General features: G+C 47.8%; 1 protein-coding gene across 1 annotated transcript in view; it reads right to left on the bottom strand.

Annotated features, from left to right (window-relative positions):
• Positions 1 to 4350: 4350 nt before the first annotated feature.
• Positions 4351 to 24451, bottom strand: part of mtcl1 (microtubule crosslinking factor 1) — a 33362-nt gene continuing 13261 nt past the window's right edge. The window contains exons 4-15 of the mRNA XM_084708207.1: positions 20690 to 20749; positions 19097 to 20500; positions 16644 to 16772; positions 15189 to 15293; positions 14686 to 14910; positions 14215 to 14382; positions 13005 to 13172; positions 11552 to 11836; positions 10780 to 11130; positions 10578 to 10654; positions 8474 to 10097; positions 4351 to 5623 (exon numbers count right to left, since the gene is read on the bottom strand). Of these exons, the coding sequence (XP_084564333.1) occupies positions 5402 to 5623; positions 8474 to 10097; positions 10578 to 10654; positions 10780 to 11130; positions 11552 to 11836; positions 13005 to 13172; positions 14215 to 14382; positions 14686 to 14910; positions 15189 to 15293; positions 16644 to 16772; positions 19097 to 20500; positions 20690 to 20749 (4818 nt within the window). The 3' untranslated portion in view covers positions 4351 to 5401. The remainder of the gene's footprint in view (positions 5624 to 8473; positions 10098 to 10577; positions 10655 to 10779; positions 11131 to 11551; positions 11837 to 13004; positions 13173 to 14214; positions 14383 to 14685; positions 14911 to 15188; positions 15294 to 16643; positions 16773 to 19096; positions 20501 to 20689; positions 20750 to 24451) is intronic.

Genomic DNA, 24451 nt, shown 5'->3' with positions numbered 1-24451 from the left:
TCTGGCTTTGATCATCTGACCAGGCCTGTAGGGAGTAACTATTAGAAAGAGGGGAAAAGAGATAGGAGAGGGAGACAAATACCTTATCCTAGTGCATCCTGGATTTGTTGGAGCCGAAATCACAAGCCTTTGTTTTCCTTTGAAAATAAATATCTGTTTTTGAGATGACATCATAGGGCCACAGAAGTTCCTTAGGTCATTATGTCTCTTGTTTTATCTCGCAAACCCAGACCAACAAACACACACACATCCTCACACTGAGATGTGAAGAGCCCCTGCACTCTCTGCAGTGTTGTTGTCACGAGCGACACGGGGAGGGGACAGCGACACCGTGTTATGTCATCACCTCATGAGGTGTGGTTGCTACGACGATGGTCGCCTTGTCACCCCTTTCCAGTCCTTACTAAAGTCTGCCAGAGGGAACCTCTGGGAGGATTTTGCTCCCTCCGTGTCAGCGGCCACAGAATCAGCCGTCGTGTTCTCCTCTCTGTCCCCTTGGAGCGTTCCAAACACCTGCAGCACAGAACGTTGCGCAATCAAGTCTCATGACATGTTGTGTTATTGGCCTTTAAAAAAAAGAAGGTGATGACTGATTTATGGGAAATATATGTGGAATCTCTGAGATGGTTGATTGAATCAGGGATTCACCCGGCACAAGGTGCAACAATCAGGATATTAAGCCACATTGATGATCCAGTGCTTGTGTCAGGTTGGGGTGATCTCATGAAATAAACAGTTCTGTATATTCTTAAAGGCTTAGTATATCAGTTTGTTTACTGCGTGCAGCCTTTTTCGTTTTTACAGTGCACACCATATCATAGTTTATATATTATGTATGAGAGACACAGCCTGGCCACGGGGGTTGTTTGAAGTGCCCTCTATTGGTGTAAAAACCTCCTGTGTTCCTCAGCCAGCTGATTGTCACTCTACGAGATCAAGAACTACTCGGTCAGCACAAAACCTCATTGTTTCACCTGACACAAGTTATTTCAAATTCAAGAGTTGTGTTATCAAGCCAGCCAATCAAGCCAATCACAAACAAAGCTTGCCCATGCTGATATGTTTGTCATTCGGGAAGATTGTAAAAAATAATAGCCTATCATCTATTTTGTGCAATACTTGAGAACAGCATGACAGCAAACATTATCTACATTTTCCTACAAATAAAGCTACATATTGTATTCACTCTCAAGCAAAAAGGAGGGGCTCAGCTTTATTCTGTAAAGCATCTTTACCCCCCACCCCTCACGCCCCTACCAGCCCCCAAAGGATTATGGACCCAAATCCTTCGCATTGTGTATGATATGTCACAGGCTCAGAGATAGAGCCCCTGTCTTTCTCCTTCAGCCTCCATCATCTGCTTTGGGACCTGCTCCGGGCATAAGACCCGCTGTCTTTGAGGGAATGATTGTATGTGTGTGTGTGTGTGTGTGTGTGTGTGAGGGCTTGGTGAACTTTGGGCAGCACATTCACAGATAATTAGCTGCACTAGCTACACAAAGGGCAAGTCAAAGGATGTCGCAAATGGATGGGCTTTGTAAGTCAGTTTGAGTTTTTTCCTTTCAAAAGGGAAGACAGATGGCATAACTGAAATACACACTCACAGGGAGCCACTTGATCTTATTTCTTGAATGTTTCCTTTCATGTAACAAATGTATAGATGTATTCAGAACCATCTTCAATACCTTTTGTGTGACATTGTTTTTTAATACACATAAATACATTTTTGCTTTTCCCAAAAATCTGCTTGTAGGAGCAGAAAACATTTGTCCGGTGAACAGGCCAGCTTCTGTCTACAACAGCTTAATTCACGGTTTACGCCATCTCTCCTCTTTTACAATGGAGCTGTCTGTTTCGTCATACAATTGCATCTTTCTTATGAAGTGAAAATCCCAAAACATGACACCTGGCCCTTGCCATGCTCTCTTCATACAAACACCGTACACAAGTGTCAGGACAGAACCGAGGGAGTTTTTCTACACAGAATGACACAAGTGAAGTGCAGGGTACCCAGAGGGCCTCCAGGCAAAGTCTTCTTTCAAAAGGAATTCTCATCAACCCCAATCTCTACCTCCTGGATGGAGCCTGAGCTTTTTGTGGTGTTGGCATGACAACCCCTCAGCTAATCACATAGCCAAAGCGGTTGTGTTGTTTTGTCAGTTGGAGTTTTTTTGCACACAGCTGCAGGGTGGTTTGTGCGATCTTTTTGAGCTATTTTGACAAAAGGTTCATTCAACACAAAAGCTTGAAACCGTTAAACATTCTACAAATCCATAATGAGACAGACGGAATTGGAAGAAAACTGAAATAGAAACAAAAACAACAAAATAGATGCACACTTATACAATGTGATTGTAAACAGTGAACAACAGATTGTCTTTTATCATAGACCCCGGCGGTGTCTTCAGACAACAATGGTAAACCCCGTTCACATGATGGAAACAAAAAATAGGCCTCATCTGTCACCTGAAACCAACAGAGATTTAAGAAACATGGCGTATCTAACTGTAACATTTGGAAGAAAAGATGTCTAGACCACTATGTTGCATTATGCATCCCTTTGAGACAAGGGGAAATGTTTTACATTTTTCAATATTCTTCTGCACGGTTCTAATCCTATAACTCAAGCAATAATCATAATTGCATTTAAAATCTGGAAACACATCTAAATCTCTCTTGATCTATTTGTTAAACATTTTTCTGAGAGTTTGATATCAACATAAGTCACAGACTGAAATAAAATGAATTAGATACTACTAACATTCCGTAGTGTGATTTATTCAGTGAGTGGCACATTCCTATTTCATGTTGTCATCTTAGTAACTGCTGAAAGAGATGTGTCTGTAGCTGGGAATGTTGGTGTCCCTCAATCGTAATTACAGGGTAGAAGGAATAATCCTGTGAACAGCAAACCAAGAAAAATGGTTGCTGTTAAATAACAACCAGTAATAGATTAGCATCTTTATTTATCTAATCATGAACTGAAAAGACACAGGGTCTGAGGACAAGTGACCTAATTCACTTTTTGCTTCTTATCTTTTAATGGGGTTTTACTAAAGTGGATTCGGCTTCGTAAATCAGTATTTAATTTATTGGATTAAATATGTAAAGTAGAAATGAATGTTGTTGGAAATAAATCGAAATCCAGCTTAATCGAATTTTATGTGGTAGTTTAGAGTTGGTTAGTTTGTCTGTTCAGCTATTTGCTTTCAGTTGGCCATAAAAAAATGCCACCAACTCTGCAGAGTTCTGCTTTAGTTCAATCCTGTCTGACCTTGTAGAAGTGGCGAAGAGGAAACCTTCCTGATTCCTGTGCACTCCCTGGTGTGCTGTGAGCGTTCTAGACCAATCATGTGCTGTGTGCGGTGATAGGAGGGCAGCCTGAGAGCTGTGTGCTGTGATAGGAGGGCAGCTTGAGAGCTGTGTGCTGTGATAGGAGGGCAGCCTGAGAGCTGTGCGATGTCATAGGAGGGCAGCCTGAGAGCTGTGCGATGTCATAGGAGGGCAGCCTGAGAGCTCTGTCTATCCATATGTCTGAGCACAGATTCACCGCTCGGTAAATTATTCAGATGCTGCTCCCTGCTCTCCCTCCAGGTTCCTTGGGTTGACCTGCTCGGAGCCATCAGCATCTCAGTTGGAGACGCATCAATTATTAACCCTAATAACTCCAGGAAAGGTAAGTCCTGCAGCTCTCTGTCTTCTTTCTGTCTGCCTCTCTATTTCTCAGACACACTCCCTTGGTGGCTTCATGTTCACCAATGAAAAGTCACAAGTACTAGAGGTGAAATGAATCATCCCCAGCAGTCCTATTGATTTCTGGAATAGCCATGGCGATGGTAGGACCCTCTTTGGTGAGGAATTTTTGAGAGTCATAATATTTAATGACTTGACCGTGAAAGTGTACTTCACACGCTCCATTGTGCTATTACACCCTTGGTGAGGTATGTGCAGCATTTCAGGCATCATACAGACAATGTAGCACATGACACAGAGACTGGGTCCTTCAGAGGACATCATCTTCCCATTCACGTTCCCTTTGACTGTTTTCTCTTCAAATCAAAGTCATCCTGTGGTCTACACTGTAATCCACACACACACTACATACCACAGACTTTTTAAACCATCCCCCAAACTAAAACCTGTAGGATTGTCATTGGAGCTTTATAATATAGTGCTGTTGACCTACAACATTTCCATGTGGAAATCTAAGCCAGTCTTACCCTGTAATTTCTTTCCATTTAATCTTTTATCTAACAAACTTCCCTGCTCGGAAATGGTACAAAACAAATGTCAGAGCAAGACTTGTAAATACACATTCATGTTTATTACCAATTAGACTATTGACTTAGACTTTTAACATAGACTCTTGTTTAAAACATTCATTTTTTTACAATCCCGTTTTTCTTTGTTAAAGAAAAACCTGATCCTATTCCATAGTGACAACTGTACAAAGACAGCATAATAGATTGATCATTTAAAAAGGGGTTTCTTTACTTTAGTCAATGCAAATTAAAGGACAACAAAAGAATAAATCAAGTGTACATTCACAATGTTCTTTTTTTCTTCATACATTTGCTCAGTGATGATCAGTAACGACAGCATTTCTGTACATGCACTAAAGTGCTAGTTCAAAAGGCATGCAAATATGTGACAGATATTTGTACAACTGCCTTCCAAATATGCATAAGGTTAATCAGTTGTAATTTTCCCTTATCTAAGTGTTTGTACAGTTTAACATTCATTTGAACATTTATGAAATAAATAAACACATCAACATCTTAATTGACATCATGTGTCTCTGCTTCCGTAGAAAGAGTCTTGTCTCCTCAAGATACAACTGACTGATACTCTTCATTCAAGCTTCAAAGGCTGGGAAAAGCAATTAAGGTAACATGTTCAACGTACGAAAATAGCATTAATATGGATTGTTGGCAGAATAAACTAGTGCATTGTACTAAATGTCCAAATAAACAAAAAAAAAGATAACGTGTAAACAGACAAAAACTGTGTAAACCTTTATGTTTGGACAAGTAAAGGATCAGATCTATAGTTTTCCTTTAGAGTATCCTGAAAAATAGTTGTACAGTAATTGAAATACACTTCCTCCATACATGTATTGCATACATATATACACACATACGGGCCTATGAATAACTGTGTGTACAGGCACCTCTTATGGATTTTTGTTGTTGTTGTTGTCATTGTTGTTACAGTACATTCCAGGTTCTTCACAAAGAAAGTTCCGGGTTCTTTGTCCTCATTGGTCAGCTGGTGCTACTGGGTCTCAACCCCTCCCTGTCCCTCCTGAGTCTTCCCAAGTGGGATCTGAGGTAAGGGGTCTGTTTAGGCTCCGACAGGAGAGCAGGTAGAGGAGGAGACACGTCAGAGGAGGACCTGGCGGTCATGCTGGAGGGTTGTCCACTCCTGGCTCCTCCAGCTCCAGTATTGTCTTACTGGTCCCTGTTAGGGGGAAGGTGAACCTCCGCTCTACGCCCTCAGACCACCGGGGGGAGGAGGACGGGGAGTGGGCCGCCCAGCGGGAGGGAGGGCGGCGATTGGCAGGTCGAGCAGGTCTCAAGAAGCAGGACTCCAGGGGCGGGGCCACAGGAGAGCGTGGGAGGTCCTTCCAAAGAGAAGATTCCGTGTTAGATAAGAGGAGACAGAGACATCTTGAATTCAATCAACTATTTTACCCTTTTGAACCATTTTGAAGACAGTAGATGCATATATTAAAATAAAATACAAATATTTATCGAGATGAAAGATAAGAAACAAAAGTGAAACAGAGGACAGGAACATAACCAATTGTAATGATGAGAAAAATGAATAGGAACATAAATAATGGATCAAAGCACAATAAGATGTGACAGAACAGAGTAGGTGAGGCAGTGTCATTCTGTCCCTCACATAGTGATGTCACAGTGTGACTGGGTGAACGATCACACGGCAAACACTCACTCCATCGCTCCAGTTTAAAATTAGTTCATTTTCTCCAGGCATCAGATTTCATTGGAGGGTTGGGGGAAATCAAATCTAGTTCCTCTAAAAATACTCAACAGTTACAGTAACAGTAGCGAGGGAGGATTGGCTTGAGAAAGCTGGAACTTGGAGAATGAAAAGACAGAAAAAAGAAAAATGTGTTCTAGACGAATGACCTGCAGTGATGAAGCCTTTGTTTCCAATTTTAAACAAGCAATAACTGTTAATACCAAGTGATGTCATTAAGTGTCAAAATCCATGCACCATTCATGTAGACTATTACGAGACAACATCCAGTTAGGTATCCCTCTGAAAACAGCACATGACCAAACCATGATGCTGCTTTCATCTCCCTGATTAACCCCTAGCTACGCATGCAGCCATGTTAAGTCTAAAACCCTTAAACATTCAGTTAACCCATTTCACAACAGCCCACAGAGGTGATATCAGTAAAGGCAGACGAGGAATGGGAGGTATTAGCTCAGTCTTCACCAGTCTGGCTGGAAGGTTTGTTAGTGTGTGAGGAGGAGGAGGGTTGGGGAAAGAACTGTAAAAGGGGAGGAGAAAAGCACACACTGTAGCCACATACACGCTATGCGAGAAACATTATAGTCTATACATTAGCAAACACAGAGACAGAGCAGCCAGTGGAACCTACTAGAAACAGTGGGGTCATGTTAGAGGTTGAAAGTCTGGCGATGCACACCACCCCTGAAAGGACAACCACCTTTCATGAAGAGTGTGCTGCTCCAAATGTGAAAGCTTGTCCAAAAGAGTCATCTCCCTTTGTGATACTTTGTATTTTATTTGAAAGATCGTTTTTGTTTTTCCCATTACCATTCAAATATCTTTTCGAAGATATTGATTCACTTGCATCATAAAAAATGTATGAAATATGGTAAAAATCCCTAACGCACACAAATGAGTGACTCTTTGGGTCTCGTAAGCTGAGTTTGTGATCTTGAAAAGAAGATGATCAATACACAATAAATCAAGCATGCATTAAAACATTAACACAAACAAATGTATGACCATCACAACGATACACATTTAGACCACCCTCTATGGCTTCACACACTGTCTGCTGTCATCCTGTGAGGCATGCACTGATGAGGGGGTGACGTGAGAGTTCCATGTGACCTGTGAGCCCACACCTGAGGGTCAAAGGTCATATAGGACAAGAGGAAGAGGAACTTACATCACGGAGACAAGCAGAACTAGAGTCCCCAGGGAGCAGTTAGTATGACAGTGTGGTTCTAGATTAGAACAAACAGACCGTGATAGAAAGAGAAAGAGAGGGACAGAGCAAGACGGAGAGAGGGAGATCCCAGAGAAGAGGAGGAAGAGGAGGAGAGGGGAAGAGAGTTAGAAATGTTTATCAGCGGGATAGAGAAGGGAGAAGAGAGGAAAACAGGATAAGGCCGGTATCTTACAGACAGGGAAAGTCACTGAGCTTTAAGGCCATTGACCACAGCTGGCGGGCCACACACAAGGCAATAAATCTACTGTGGTCCCCTTCACTGTTAACATTAGAAGAAAGAAAAATGGTGACCTCACTACCTATTAAAGAGAATCAATTCAACGGCATTCATTTCCATCCCCCTTCTGAATGCTCATGTCAATTGTTCAGGAGAATCACAATCTTTCTGCTCTCCAACTAATCAAAGGCTAAACTCAAACAACCCTTTCACACCCATGCAACCCTAATCCAGACTAATCTAATCCCACACTGCCATCAGACCAGAGGGAGAAGCAGCCCAGCCACGTAACCTCCAAGTAAACTCTTGAGCTGTAGGCAAGTGGTCTAAAAACGGGTTCCACATACTCTTTAAATGTGCTGTACCATCAAAACCCCTTATTATTATTATGATACCACATGACTCTTAACTCGCTTGCTGTACAACCTAATCCATCTATTGACTTCTTCTTTAAAGGAACGATGCAAGATTAAACCTGACACTATTTCTCTCAGTCCAACCATAGAAGGTCCCTCTATCCTGGTAATGCATGTGGTGCATAACTCGTAACGTTCCTCCATCAATCAATCAGCACTAGAAAAACGATTAGCTACGTGGGTCCATCCAGGCGTTCATCCATCATCGGTCATCAATAACCACAGTGATTCTACGAGGTCAGCTGAACGGGAGGTGGGTGATGGCCATAGTATGATAGTCATAGAAGGAGCAACGGTAAGAGTTCCAGCTCTGGTTAGCACTCTATCGTGAGCACAGAGAGAGAGAAAAAAAGATATAGTGTACTGTAAGGAAAAACGTGATAAAAAAATATTATAACGTTACCAGAGGTCACTCAATGTTTTCGATCTGAGAAAACAAACATGAGGATGGGGTTACGCTTCACACATTGACACTACCTTGCTGGGGATAAGGTTAGAATCTGGTTTCGTTGGTTTAAGAAACTCTATTCAGCCCATTGGATGACTCTAACCAATACTTGAAGCAATTTGAGTATTTGGCTCAAACATGAAGTATTTTACCTCTATACATCCAGCTTGTCCTCTGTCTGGCTCTCCCTGCTTGGCATCTCTGCTGAGGCTGCCGCTCTGGAGCTTCTTGTCCTCCTTGATGCTCTGCTCCAGCAGCTTCTTGTTGAGGATGCGCGCCGTGTTCTCTGCCAGCGTGTAGCCCGGAGGGGCCGACAGGTCCTGGCGCACGCTCACCACCTCGGGGGTCCTCTCCCCCTGCGCCTCCACAACTAGCTGCACGGGGCTGGGGGAGCGGCCCCTCACTGTCCTCAGGAACTCCTGCACCGCCCCCAGGGACCTGGCCTCTGCGGGGCCCCCGGGACCACCAAGAGGGCCGGGTTCAGCTGGCCTGGAACGGCTAGGGGACTTGGTGAACTTCGGCGGTGGGTCGTAGGCCACCGGGGTGTGGTCGATGATATTGAAGAGGCTGGAGAGGCCGTCGTTGATGCTGGTGTGGACGGGGCTGTCTCTGGTGGTGGTGGAGCGCGCCCAGGCGGACTCGCTGTTGCCCTTCTGGGGGGTGGTGGGGGTGGGCGAGCGCGCGGCCGTGGGCAGGTCTGTCTTGCTGGAGGTGGAGAGCTTGCGCTGGAGCTTGGGGGAGCCCCACTTGGGGGAGCAGCAGGGCCTCTCAAACTTGTTCTGGACCACGGGGGAGTACTGGATCTTCCTCAGGCTGCGGGAGGGCGAGGAAATGGGCGTGGAGCCCCCCCCCTTGGGCGTCAGGCAGCGGTGGGGGCTGCTGGTCAGGTTCCTCAGCACGTCCGTCTGCAGGCCCACGCTGATGGTCTGGGTGGTCTGGGTGCCCCGCGTGGTGAAGCCGTTGGTCTGGCACGCTGTGTCGCGCACCTGCCGCGTCTCCGGACGCTCGGGGCCCGGGCTGGAGCGGATGGCGTTCCGCACGGAGTACGCCACCTCCTTCATGTCGTCGCTCAGGTTTCGAGACAGCTGCAGCTCCAGGGAGGAGGCGTAGCTCACTGTGGGACACAGCGGGGGGCGGTCTGCAGGGGGCCGCAGACCCCCGGCCTCCAGGAGCTCTTTGTGATGCCGGGGGAGCTCACAGGGCCACCTCCCACTGCCAAACACCTCGTCGGGACCCCCCGCCCCAGGCTCGCCCGCGCCTCTGCCTTTCGTCCCTTTAGCGTAGAGGAAGTCCGACTCGGGGGTCGCAGGACGGTGGGCGGCGCCTGGTCTGGTGGGGCTGTGGAGGACGTGGACGCCATGGTGGTCGCCTCCCGCAGCCCCCGCTCCATTACCCCGGATGGGGGACCTCTGACAGTGCTCGGGGCTGCTCAGGGTGTTGGTGGTCAGGGTGGCGCTGGTGGTGAGGAACCAGGAGGCTGGCTGGAATGGATCCGAAGGAGGCTCTCCCAGCCGGCCCTCCCCGGGCCTCTCTCCCCAGGCCTCCAGGGCAGAGGAGGAGGGAGCTGAGGGGAAGTCCCAGCCCTTGCTGTTAAACTCCTCAATGTACTTGAGGTCGTCGGGGGACAAAGGAGGGGTGACGTCGTCCTGGCCTCTGTCACCGTGGCGACTCTTGTCAGGGAGGAAGGGAGAACTGTCCATCAGGCGCTGGAAATCACTCATGGAGCAGACAGACTTGGCCCTGTGTGGAGACACGAGAGAGACAGCAGCTTTACAGCTGGGTCATCACACAGAGACGTGGGAATATTATTAGGTTCTACTATTGTGGTGCTCTCTCACCACATTACAGATATGAAACTGACTGTGATCAGTTCTGGATACAGTATGTCACAGGGCTTTAATCTGGTCAAATAAAGAAACTGAAACAGATGTTAAATCATGTCTGCTTTCAAAGTGAATAGTAATACATTTCATGAGGGATCAGGATCACTTTAAACCGATTGAATAATTCAACGGCAGGTTGAGTTGACTTAGATTACAGCCCCTCCAAAACGAGAAGCTTTCACAAAGATCCCCAAGGAGTTTAAAGTCACTTCGAGCAATAACCAACACAAGCCAACCTTTTTCCCAAAGGAGTCACACAGTATGTACTAGAAAGGGAGCATTGTACTACAGCCCCAAATGCTATATTACACTTAGCACATAATCAATGCTAAGAACACAAAGTTGCTGTATGAATAATGATGACCAAACTCACCTGAGGAGGCTTCCAGCGCCTATATCTTCCTCCTCAAAGGCAGACTGAGCCTCCATGTCTGATATCTCATTAAGGGCCTGCTCAGAGGATCAAACACAAACACCATTACAGCCAAACGCTGGACAATCCTCCTGACCTCAATCCTAATTCTCACTGTGTCATGCTATGCTGCAGTCCAGCAGTGTTACAGACCAAGCCTCACCTCTTTCACACAGGGGAACCTCTTCTCACTCTCCAGTCTGGAGGGTAGGGGGACCTCCAGGTCCCCACACAGGGGGTCCAGCGACAGAGCATCCAGGAAGAGGTTCTCCGTCGGCCCTTTCAGCCTCACCACAGCCCCCTGCTCCCCCAGCACGGCCTCAGAGTCCGAGTGGGATCGCGTGGGGAGGACAGGGGCAGGGCCGGTGGCCGGACAGGGGGAGCGAGGGGAGTGGGGTGACCGGGGGGGCTTACAGGGGCTGTCCTGGGGTGAGAACAGGCCCCTGTGGCCCACCCCATCTTTGACATCAGCGGGTGAGCCCTCGGTACGGCGGACATTCACCTCTCTCTGTAACTGTGAGAGAGATGAGACCAGAGGAGAGGTAGGAGGGACAGGAAGGGTAGACGGTTAACAACTTAATTATTCTCTTCACAATCTTGAAATGCCATAACACTCTTGTGAATGTGCATTCTAAGGTACGGTTCATCAGCAGTTGGCTGTATTAATTTTACATTCAAAGGGAGCTCGTGTTCCAAAGAATCCTTTCAGCGGATCTTCCTCTGCCATGAGCCTCCTTAATCATCGTCCTCCTTCTTCAACGATCAGCGAGAAGTCCTAGACTAAGCCGAACTGCTACTCATTCATCATCATTATTATATATTATGATTGTCTGCCTGTGAGCTGTGACCGTGAGAACGAACACGTCAAAACGTGCTGACATTTGCCTCGGGGCTCTCCATCTCTGTCTCTCTGTCCCCTCTCCTGAGTGTCTCACCCTGTCCACCTTGCGATGCATGTCCCTCATGCTGCCATCCCACTCCTGCCTCTCGCGGTCGAAGCGCTCCAGGAGCTCCGCCCTCTCCCGGCCCCACCTCTTCTCGCTGTGCTGCAGCTTCCAGCGCAGGTCCAGGGAGGTGCTGTGGCTGTCGGCCAGGAGGCGACGGTGCTCCTCCCTCTCCTGCTGGAAGGCCCAGTCAGGCTCTCCTCCTCCTCCATCCCCGCCCCGAGCTCCAGCTCCGCCCTGGGCCTCCCCTCTCACCTCCCCCCGTGCCTCCTCCAGCTAGTCAAACATGACAGGCAGCAAATCACATATCAGTACAGCAAACACTGACAAACAGTAAAGTAAAGCATCATTGTCACACAACCTATCATGTTCAGGAAGTGCCTGATGAGATAAGAATTATGATCTTGTTAACAAATGTATTTCCATCAATGCTCAACAGGAATAGGAGCTGGTTTTCCATTCCCAAATTTATACTTCAAACTACATATACTCATGGGGGAAGCCTGAACTCCAGTTTTGGGTGTACTGTAGAGACTTCAAAGGAGTTGAGCGAGATAGGGAAGTTGTTGAGGTCTCCCTTCTCCTTTGCAGTGTAGAGAGCTCTGTTATCTGCACGCTGCCTTTGATCACACAACGTCATAGTACAAAGCAGAGCAAGCAACACGTATCTGCCTCTTACACTGGGAAAAATGTGCATCCCATAGTCTTGAAACATCCTTAGTTTACATAATTCTCATTCAAACATCTAATATCCCTTCAAAGGGGCTTTTAACAGTCATTAAATTACATACTCAGATTTACTTTACATGTGTTTAGCTTCTTTTAGCATGTGATGACTAAATTTGAAAGTCAGTATGGAGCTGTGTAAATATAGAGAGATATTTTGGAAGCTACACCATATCAGTGACCAACAGAAAAGCCCACATGGGTTGTCAGACAAGCAGGCCATGTCATCTAAAAAACATGTTTTGAAGCAGAATATATAATTTAATAAGTAACTACAGATAAAAAATATGTCAAGTCGACTCACTGTTGCTACATATGAACTATATATGATCCCAGAACATATTGTAAGAGGATTCAAATATATATATATATATATATGAGAATAATTTAAATGAGGACACTGTCAAAATATGAGCTTCCACACCACACATGCAGTAGTCTACAAACACAAGGATAAACGGTGCAGATCCCAAATGTTGCCGCATCTGACCCTGATCAGTGACATATTGTACTTTTCAAGCTAGCCATACCCATGCTGCAGATCGATGTAGGACTGGCAGGAGCCATAACCCTTTCTGCCCCTGTCAAATGAATGATTGCTCTCCTGAGAGTTCACCATCATGGTGTTTAATACCAATTTGAAGCATTGGTTTTGTTCTAACCTCTTGGGGGTCCTCAACCCTTCAAGGCAGGCAGCAGGACATGACATCATACGTACCTGTGCAACGTGGCACTGCATCTCTGCCCACTTCACCTCCCAGGAGGCCTTCTCGTTGGCGTAGGTCTGCTGCAGCTGGCACCGTCTGGTCTCCTCCTCCCTCAGCTCAGTCCGGAACTCTTCCAGCAACATCCGCAGGGCATGCAGCACACGCCGGTTCTCCCCCACCTACGGAGGGGGGGAGAAGGGAAGAGGAGGAAGAGTACGGAATCCATGTCACATTCACAGTTGACACATTGGAGCTGCCATGCCGATATTCTCCACGGAACAGGTGATCTAAACAATTCTTGTTTTGCTTCCTGCCTGCCAGTATTTGCCGGTTGAAGAAGTGTAGTTATGTTCTGAAAGTGCTCCTGAAAACTCTCAGCTTCTTGCATGAGAGCCCTGAGCCAACAATAGTCCCTGACAAGGACTTTGTGTAACACAGACGGGGATGTGTGTACAACATACAGCCAGGTAATGGCAAAGGGAAGAAGAGAGTAGATGTGTTGAGGCTGTGTGAGAAAAGCCAACAAGGAGGTCAAACTTGAAACAACAAACACTCCTATGATGGAGCTCATGAAATAATATCCAAACAATTATTCAATTAAATAATATTCAAAATATAGAATTATCTTCTGCTTGATAGGGTTTATCTTCAGTGCTACTCTAGTTTTCTGCTGAGGTGTGATCAAATGTTTGGTGAGTTTTCCCCCACATACAACATTCTAAAAATAGCCTACCAGGCAGGTGGTTAATACACAAATGTAAAATTGTTTGGGCTGAAACAAAAATACCAGATCACTTTACAAACCAGTTTCTTAAAGTTAGGGAAAATCTAAACGCTGGACAAAACAGAGCACTAAGAGCTACTGAATAATGCATGTCTGCCAGAGTACTGTTAGAACACACGTTCCTTTAACTGGCACAAAACTGTACCACATGCATTTGAACAGACTGCTGTTTGTCTCCTTTGTGTCTGACAGTGGATACATGTTTTCATGTCAACATGCAAAGTTATGCACTCATAACAATTGCTATAACCATCCAGCTATCTAGGTCGTCGTTCTCATTTGCATACTGTGCTAAGTAGTTACAATGAATGGCTGCCAAAAACACACTCAAAAATGAGTAAGATGCTTCGGAAGGGAAATCTTTTAGGCTTTGGGTCAAATACAAATGACAGTTTGAGGCTCAGTCTAGCAGCATCGGCACAGACACGGCTCTCTACCTGTCTCTGGTGCTGCAGATGTTCAGGGGAATGGAGCACAACCATAGGTCCCTGGTCTGGGGTGTCCCCTGGGGTCTGAGGGATGCAGGACCTCTCCTCTCTCTCCATCTCCCCCTCCCCTTGCTCCATGATCATTGCCAGCTCTGGAATGTTCTCCAACTTCTCATACTGGAACAGATAGAACAGAACTCAGAGACAGTGCAGAATCCTCTTCCTCAGGAACAAAGGCCTCAAAGACAGAGTTGATCCAGTACATGTTGACTCTACACATTTACGTGTATTCATTTAGCAGACGCTTTTATCCAAAGCGACTTCCAAGAGAGAGCTTTACAAAGTCTATATACGTCTACTTGAATAAGGTTCAGTATATCAGATACCATACGAGTACATGCCCGTGCATCAAAGTGTTGTCGGAGGCACATCCCACCACGCGCTAGGCTAGCGTTAGCGGCCACGCGCCAGCCTGCTGACCTCAGAGTGCGCGGCGTCGTCCCCCGGGTCGGCCCGGCGGCCCAGCCTCCAGTGCGTGAGGATCCACCGCAGCTTCATGTAGAAGAGGATGGTGTTGTGGCGAAACAGGCCCACTTCGTGCTGCAGCAGGGCTCTCTCCTGGAGCCAGGGAGCCTCACGGGGCTGCTGCAGCCCCTGCAGCTCCAGACCCCCCCGACGCACCTCCAGACGCCTCCGCTCCTCCTCCTGTGGGGGGGGGGGGGGGGGGGGGGGTAGGTTGGACATATGATCAACAACTACAACTGCAGCGATTGAGATGAGTGAACGGATATTGTCCTATGAATACAATATACTGTTCTGCTTGCTGTTTCCTCTGTGCTTAAATGACAAGTGTAACAATGTCTGATTGGGCTGGTTTTCCCGGTCCAATTCTAGGGAGCCTCTTCAAAGCCTGTTTGTCACAGAAAGCTTGATGTTCTCAGATTTGATAAACCTTAACAATAAGGGGTTCACGGTTGTCCTACCTGTGTCATAGGACCAAAGATGACCTCTCGGTCGTCTGGCCCAGCTCTCAGCCTGCGTTCATGATCCAGACGGAACTGGGCCTCAGCGCCAGCCGTGTCGCGGAGCTGAACCCACAAGCCCAAAACCCAACACACAGTTCATGTCAGGGCTCTGGAGAAAAGCTGTTTTCCTGGGTTTTCTAGACCAACATCAATTTCTGTTACATGCAACAGGATGAGAAACATTCGCTTGATACATTCATTCATTACTAAGGGCACTATTCACTCACCAGATGGAACCTGTCTCCTGCATTCTTGTAAGGTTAAAATTGTTGACTAAATGTCTTATATCACATGAAAGGATCATTTCTATAATGCCATGAATCACTTACAGTTATGAGTTAGGGCCTTTGTCGTAAAATGCGACATAACCCATAATGGGAGATAGCTCTCTGCTCTGTAGAGCAGTTCAGTTGGTCTCTCTCTCTCTCTCTCTCTCTCTCTCTCTCTCTCTCTCTCTCTCCCAATGTCAAATGCAAATCACATACACTCCTAATCCTGCCATGGCCAAGCTGCTCCCTCATTCACTCCTAGATTCATTTTATTTCACAGATTATGTTGGGTGGTTATCCAAACCAACTGTGCCTTAGCCCTAACGATAGTTTAGAAAATTATCCTCTCCATCTGCAGTATAGTCAAAGCATTGTCATGATGTAGTTGCTGGCTTTTCTCTTTGTAAAAGCCAGCAACTACATACTGATAATGCTAGACTATATTCAATAATCTTTATCAATTCGGAATCAATCTATTTCTTAGTCAAATAACACTTCACGTTACATAAACAAATCACTGCTGCACAGGACAAATTGTGCAGACTCAGACATTAGGCTTTATGCAAGTCTAAGCAGTATAGGCCATGTATACAGCAATACACGGTTGCTATCACATACCCTTTTAGAGGGCAACTCACAATATAGCCACTGCTCTCCTTTTTCTATCTCATCCTACTCACCCATACATTAGCATAAAGTCAATAGATGTGTTTTTACATCAATAACAGAGGAAGAAGATTTACAGTTCAAGTTTCTAGTTGATACAGAGGACCGCTGTAAGTCAAGGATTTCAAAACCTGTTTTGTTGGGGTATATTATACCACAATTTAAAAAGCAACAACAACAAAAGAACACTAAAATATGTGCGTGGGAGTGGAATATTTAGTGAAGAAAACTGAAATGAAAAAAGAGAAAGTGAATGAGGTGAAATCTTGTTCAGAATATAAAAATGAGAAAGGCTGGAGTCAGTGTCACCACTGCCAATGACAGTCTTCTTAACTGTGGATGTTCCCCCTCCTGCCCCCTGGTCAACACACCCAGCCTACAGAGTGCAGCAGTATCATTCCAGGCCACCTGTGGACTCTGGTGGTGCCTGTCTCCCTGCTCAGTCCTACAGGTGAAGGCAAACGGAGGAGGCACTGACCTCTGCTCTTAAAGCCAGGGGCCTGTGGTATTTACTGGGTCCCGACGCTCCCCTGCTCTGGGCCGGGCCCTGGGGCTCCACGACTCGCTCCTGTCCTAGACGCCACTCCAGCTCATCCCTCTGACCGGACTGTGAGTGGGGGAGGGGGGAGGGAGGGGGGGGTGGGGTGGCGGAGGGGGTAGTGAAGGGGGTAGTGGTTGAATGGAGGGTGAGGGGGTGGGTAGTGGGAGGGCGGGGTATGCGTGAAGCGGATTGTGGGCCAACGGACGAAAACGACAAACAGGGGGGAGGGGTAAAGAAAGCCAAAACGACAAAAACAGAAGCGAAAAATGGGTGAAGAAGACAAAGCAGGGGGGAAAAATCAACTAAAAAGCTACACAGCGTGGAGAAGAACGAACGGACTACAGTACGAAGAAAAGCGCAAAGAGAAAGACCAACTTAAAGACGACGGCATATGAGAGAGATGAGAAGAGAACTAGAATGAGGATGAACAAAATCATGGGCTGAAACATCTGCAGGGAACACAAAGAGGAACAAAGAGAGGGTTCGGGGGGGGAAAAAAGAATGCAAAACACTGGTTATGAAGCGCATGCAATGAGGGATACATGAGTCCAAACCAACAGCTGATAGAGAACCAGGGCAAACTGCAGAGCGCCAGGTAAGCACGCCAGTTGCTAAACAGTAAACACGTGCCTGTGAACAGCCATGCATCAGAAGCAGTGAGCTAAGAGAGATTGGACCTTGACAACAACAGTCCACTGTCAACATTCTACATTCCTGGTTACCTCGATTTGACCTCAGCATTTATCCAGTATCTCTCTGAAGTGTTGAAATTGTATTCTACTGTCCTTCAATGGGGGCAGTGCAAGGGTTTTTCCGCTTAGTTTTTGTTGACTGTTAGTAAAACAAGTGTTGGCCCCCACACCCACCCAGCCTGATAGCAAGCTTGTACAGGCAGAGGGTTGAAGCAGGGAATATGAGCGGTCGGTTTGACGCAAATATATTATTTTGAGAATCGAAAAGAGTTTTTTCAAATGATAGTCTGGTTTATAGATTTCCAATAACAGTGCTTAGTGACGATAAGAACAATCTTGTTTTGAGGAGCACAGTGTGTTTTGACTCATATTAGGCAGCAGGTTCAATGAAACAAGGACAGAAAGCAGGTTTCAAGCCAGCAGGGTTCTTCCATTGGCAACTCACAGTAGACAGAATCTAGGATCCGCAGCTCTGTTCAGGAGCCATCTTTTACACAGCCCAAGAAGGATGCTGTTCATGGCATGAGAGGTCACACCACGAACTAACCTTTCAGGTGTGTGTCATGATGAGAGCTGACAAACATGCCAGTCAATGGCTGCAACGATGGCAGTGCATCGTGTAGTAAGCCTGTAGAGATGTATTCTCAAGACACCTAGACCTGTTGCTGCTATGAAAAAGTTTAAAGAAGCCAAAGGGAAGAAGCTGCCTTACTGGGAGGGGGCCTCCAACCCTCTCCAGCACCTTCCCTAGAGCCTGCTGACGGGAGACAGGCGGCTGCAGGAGGGAGGAGAGCACGGATGGAGGCAGGCAGGCAGGCAGGGCCGCGGGGTGAGGGGGGTGGGTGTGTATGGGTATGCGGATGTGGATGCAGCAAAGAGCGGCAGTGCCAAGCAATGGGGGTGGAGGGTACAGTGGGTGGGGGGGGGTGTTGGTGGGTGCCGGTGTGGCTGAGCTGGGTGGCTCGTGTGGGCAGGGGCTGCTGTGTGTCCCCCTAGGTTGGGCCTGAGGGTGGCTATGCACGGTCTCTCACCACCTTCCCCGTGCTAATCTGGAGGGGCTGTAGTGTGTACTGTTGATTGTATTTATGAACTGCCTACCGTTGTGTGTGGGGAGAGGGTGTCTGGAGGGTAACCTCGTTAACTAAACCAACTTCTTCGCACGCTTTCTTTGCTGCATTAGGATCACGTTTAGTACAACTGACTACTCACTTGGATGAGTTTTGACCGAGCAGGAATAATGGCAACCTTTAAAAAGAGGCCCTTGGGTTTTCTAGCGCTCATGAATCTGGACTGGCCAAACAGTTTAACATGACTTTGCAAATCAAGCCTTTGTTACTGCCATTTTAAAGTCTCACCAGACTATTATGTCAACTTTAGTTTCACTGCCAGTTTGTCAATAGTACATCTGGGATGTATTGGCTCTATGGAAACAATGTGAACATATTTTGAGGCTAATGTAAATCAATACCTTATAATGCATGCTTTCCAAAAAACGCCCTTTCTGCTACAGTCATGGGAATATCTACACAGTAACGTTAGATCCTAAAGGCTTGCTACCATACTGGCAGGGCTTCTGTATATATTTCATGATATATTTTGCAAAATAAAAAAGCAGCCAAGTTGTATATCTGGATGTAGCAGGTGACAGCATACAGTACGGGATTAGGGGAGAAGGGCGACGGCAATTGTGGAGGTTACCTGGAAGTCCGTGACGAGGTCCCTTCCCAGGGTTCCAATGGGAGAGTCCCGGGACATGGAGGTGACCCCAGACAGAAAGCTGCTGGACTCTGTGAGGTTGGGCATGGGCGAGAGGTCCTCCACCCTGTCCCTCATGCCCTCCCCCAGGTGGTCCACCTTCTCCAGGAAGATATGCAGCTCCGTGCGGAAGGACTTCATACGACAGTTGATGGTGTCCAGGACTTGGGAGTCGGATTTGGCCCCGCCCCCTGCAGAGTGATCCCCGCCCCTGAAGGCCCCGCCCTCCAGGCTCTCTGCGCCAGTCACAATCAGCCTGCCGTCATAGATCAGACTGTCGGTGTCTGTGATTAGCCGGTCCACCGTCTTCCCGAGACGCTCCGCCTCCCGCCTCACGTTGTTCAACGTCTCGCGGTCCTCTCTCTTGCGATTGGCCAGCTCGGCGGAGCTGAGCTCGCTGCCGTCGGAGGGCTTGACGCTGGCGAACCCCGAGGTCGTGGCCGTCTTCTCAAACAGGTCCTCCGAGTCGCTCTCGCCGCCCACCGGCCCCTCCCGCTTGGGGTGCAGGAGGAGCATCCGGCCCGCCTCCTCGTCCTCGGCGGCCTCCCGGTGCCCGCCGTCGCTCTCGGCGTCGCCGTCGCGAGGGCTGCCCGTCCGCAGGCCCAGGTGAGCGGCCAGGTCGCAGCGCTGCACGTTGGACATCAGGACGCGGTTCTCGTACTGCAGCTTCATCACCTTGCCGCTCAGCTCGTTGATCTGCATCCGGGCAGCCTTCAGCTCCTCCATCAACACCCCGCTCCCGGCGTTGCCGTTGCCGGGCTTGTAGAGCCCCGCCTCTCCGCCGGCCGCCTCCTCGCCCCCGGCCGAGCCCACGCCGGGGCCGAACTTGAAGCGGTTGAGCTCCGAGGTCAGCTGCTTGTTGTGGTCCTCGATCTCGGAGATGGAGCGGCGCAGCAGCTCCGCCTCCTCCTCCACGAACTGCAGGTGGCGCCGCAGCTCGCTGGCCGAGTCGAGCGCGTCGCCGCCGTACGGCGAGGAGGGCACGCTGGAGAAGGGCTCGCGGCCGAAGCAGTCCCTCTCGTACTGGCAGCGGATGTCGTCGTTCTCCGAGCGCAGGCTCCGGTTCTCCACCTCCAGCTCCACAATCTTCCTGCCCAGGATGTTGGCCTCCTCCTCCACCAGCTTCAGCCTCAGGCGGAGCTCGGCCTCCCGGGTGCTGTGGGGCCCCCCGCCGGGGCAGTCGGCCAGGGGCAGGGGGCTGTCCACGTCTCCGTACACAGACTTGTACTTCTGCAGCTCCTGCTCCAGCTCATCCTTCTCCCGGCCCAGCTTGGCCATCTTCTTCCTCATCAAGGTGGACTCCTCTTTGGAGAACTGGAGCTGACATCGGAGGTCTGCACTGTCCTCCTGCACAGGAGAGAGAGAGAAAGAGAGAGAGAGAGAGAGAGAGAGAGAGAGAGAGAGAGAGAGAGAGAGAGAGAGAGAGAGAGAGAGAGAGGGAGAGAGCAGAGAGGGCCTGACGCGACTGAATTGTTTGGTGTGAAGCCGTTTGAACACACACACACATGCAGTGTTACATTGTAGGGAAGGGCCTACCTGGTTAATGGATTTCTTGTCCTTGAATGCTTCTCTGCTCCCTCTCCTCCTTAACGCAGTCTGAAAAGAACACAAAAGAAATGTGAAGGACTCATTATCGCACAAAACAAATTAGTCAACTAGACCACTAAGAGATTACAGGTGAGCAGGTTTCCATTCAGAATGCTGTTTTTTCAAAAGTCAAGTAGCAGATGCAGAACACTACTGATGACACTACGGTGTACAATAAGATCATGGCAGCTGCAATAATGAAAAATAATTATGTATTATTAGTACATATTACATGGATACATGCAATTACTAATGAATTATGCATTGACTCTACAGGCTGAGGGACACTGCATAAATTCACATGGCCGCTAATCTAATGTGGATGCGTTACATAATGTTCTCATCGTCAAGTCAAAGGCCAAATCTAATAAGGAAGCATTTTTACTAATGCAGATCACATGACACGGCATGATGGCAGTCCCTGATAAATGCACAGAGTCATCTTCATGAAGGCAGTTCCATCCAACCCATCTGGTCGTCATGGAAAGCTTCCTGCGTAACTGAGTCAAGGGGTCAGATGAGGGAAGTCCCATAATCTAGATTGTACTGCGGCGCAACTATAGTACAACCATGTTTCATACACCCTACAAAACACATGACCAACACACCAAGGTCCGAGTCACCAGAATATTCCAAGCTGACAAGATAAAGACAAGTTCAACTGGTCTCAACTGGTCTCTTAGGTCTCTACAGACCCATGCATAGCTGCAGTGCTCTGCTCCTGTGATGTGAGCAGAGGGTAGAGAGCAGAGAGCAGTGAGCCGTGTGCGGTGCCACGCTCCATCCTGCCATGTTAAAGATGCAGCATGGAGCAACAGTTCCATCCACAACCCAGAGTGACAGGCGTCTTATCCCGGCTCAGATTCAGCGGTTCAGAAGGCATCCACAATACTGGCTGCTAAGCATCTGCCTGTCCAATGGGGAAATGCGTTCTAATACTGGAGGCTGCACGCAAAGCCTGGATCAAAAGCGTCCTTCCGCACGCTAGCTTAGGGGTTTAACTGACGCATTTTCAAATACAATCATTCAATTGGAGCCAGCCCGCTGCTTTTCTTGTGACACAGGCATGATGAGCGTATAAAGAAGAGCACTGTCATGTGCGCTCACACGGGCTCACACTCACAGAGAGAGGCCGACGGGGAGAGTGAAAGGGAGAGGCGATCCTCTATGAATATATTGAGCTCCTCAGTGTGAACCTTATTCCCAGGTCCAGATGGCTGCTGAGGGTATTTCAAGCTCCAGATGATCTATGTGACAGCTATGTTGCTAGGCACCGCCTGCCTGCTGACCTGTGTGACCACACCCTCTCAGGACACACATGGTCCTGCAGTGTCCAGCAACTTCAAATTCATGACCACAAGAATTATTTCAGCTGAAAGGCTATAAAGCATGAATAATTGTACCTCCATGCGGACAACAGCTTGTTCTGTTGAATGTTAACCTAACTTTGTGTCACGATTTCCACATCTGAGGGAAGTCCACCATGCTGTAAAAGTCCCCTCGCCAAGCAGCATTAGAACTAACTTAAATAGTCCTGCCGGCCAGCTTGAATCATTTATGGCCAGACACATGGAAAATGTGAGGGTGACCTTGTTCTGCCCGGAGATGGACGGTGACTCACTCCCTGGCTGGGTTACAAGTAGGGAAAGCCCACTTAGATACGGACCTAAAACACGGGTCCTAACACAGGGCGGAGGGTGGGAGACAGGGTGTTGGCTAAAAGCACCAACATTCACACACTTTCTGTATTCTCCTTGAGTCTGAATTGAGCTTCGACCCACTGTCATGCCTTGAGGAGCCTCCAGCCTTTTGGCACTCCAGTCTGATTCCTCATCCAGCGCTTTGAGCTTCTGTCACCGTATCAAATCTTCTCAAGGTATTGAGTAGGTTTGATTTCACAAATGCTAATGGAAGGTTACTGGCCACACTCTGAATACTTGGTAATTCTATGTGTATATGAAAGGCAGCATTGCTTTAAGCAAGTAACTCTGATACGAGACAGCAGAGTCAGATTTGCAATAAAAAACCCTCAGCATCTCCTTTTCTGTCTGCTCTCTCTCCCTCTCTCTCTCTCTCTCTCTCTCTCTCTCTCTCTCTCTCTCTCTTTATCTCTCTCTCCCTCTCTCTCTCTGATAGGAGAGTTCCCTCTCTTTGCATCGAGAGAAAGAAGGAACACATGTGAAAGAGAGCTACTTTCACTGCTTACACCTCTTCAGTTGCAAGCCTGCAAGCAGAGTGGTGTACAACAGAGCAGCCCACGCACCTTAAGGTGAGACAAAGACATGTCTCTCGTGTGCCAAGAGAAGAGACCATCAATTCCATCACACTGGAACTAGTGATAGTTCCACTGTGATGCCACACAGCACTAGCTGGTAAAATCAGTATTAGTAACAGTCTTGTGTCCAAAGGGCCCCCACCCCCAGCCAATCAGATGGCCTGCCGGAAGCTGAGGTCTCAGTGAGGGCTGGGATCCCTGACACTGGCCCTTAATTCCTGCTCTGGGCTAATCTCTCCTGGGAGACACCGGATTAAAGCATCTCACAGAAATCTCTAAAGGCCCAGACTATGACTCCCAGGGTCCCCTATGGCTGCTGTACCCAGATTCATAGCCAGACACAAGAGGAGAACGGGAGAGAACACTTCAACATCCCAATATGGATGGGGTCAAACCGTCCTATGAAGATGTGAAATGGAGAGGATACCAGCTGTAAGATTAAGATTTATCTTTCGATAAGAAGGCCTTGCCATTGCATCCTAATTGGAGAGATTAAACACATTCTCACCATAAAGCTGATCAACAAAGTGTGCTAAGGGAAAACATTCTGTTTACTCAACCAACAGCACAACCAAAGAAGAAAATATGGTATATCCCTCCACTTGCACATCAAGGGTTTTCAAAATGTCATTAATTAAATTTGTTCGGTTTACGTTTACAAATACTCACCAAATATGATCCATTTGGAGTATGAATGAGAAAGATAGAGGAATCTCGCTTTACTGATATACTGAATAGCTATTATAGTTCTACAACATTGTAATGATTATAATTGTTGACTCAGCAAAATAAGCAACAGAGACCATGAAATACATGAACATTCCTGCCCACAAACCACAACTGTAACAGCTTTACTGAGACAGTGACTGAGCATTGAATGGCATGAATGAACACACAGCCATCATTACCAATGCTCCTATCACTGGTGGGCAGACTGGGCCCTCAGGTCACCTGCTGTTCCTGCTCAATGTGCTGTCTGTTACCAACCCAACACAAACACACACAGCCCATTCCCCCACCCTCCTGATGCCTCTGATGAGCCATGTGTGAGACTGGGACAAGAAAGGGTGAAGAAGAAGATGAGAGGTGGTGGTGGGGGAGGGGGAGGGGGCTGTGACATACAGAAAGCCCACAGTGCCTGTTCATTGAGTCCTGGGGTAATCGCTGTATAACTACAGTCTGTTAATCCACCAGTCTGGCTAGGGCCCAGGGGACTGTAACCAGCCTCACCAGACAAGCACCCTGCACCAGCTGGGCCTGCCTGCCTGCCTGCCTGCTTTTATGCCTGCATGGCAACAGAAAGAAGAGTGTGTGTGTGTGTGTGTGTGCGCGTGTGTGTGTGCGTGTGCGTGTGTGTGTGTGTGTGTGTGTGAGAGTCAGCATGTGTGTACGTGTGCACTTGGCTGGGATAACGTGGAGGAGTCACTTTTTCAAAC

Source organism: Hypomesus nipponensis, chromosome 10 (genome assembly GCF_054491055.1).
Source record: "Hypomesus nipponensis isolate SF chromosome 10, ASM5449105v1, whole genome shotgun sequence".
NCBI lineage: Eukaryota > Metazoa > Chordata > Actinopteri > Osmeriformes > Osmeridae > Hypomesus > Hypomesus nipponensis.
Note: the sequence above shows the minus strand (reverse complement) of the source record. Positions and strands in the feature narration are given on the sequence as shown.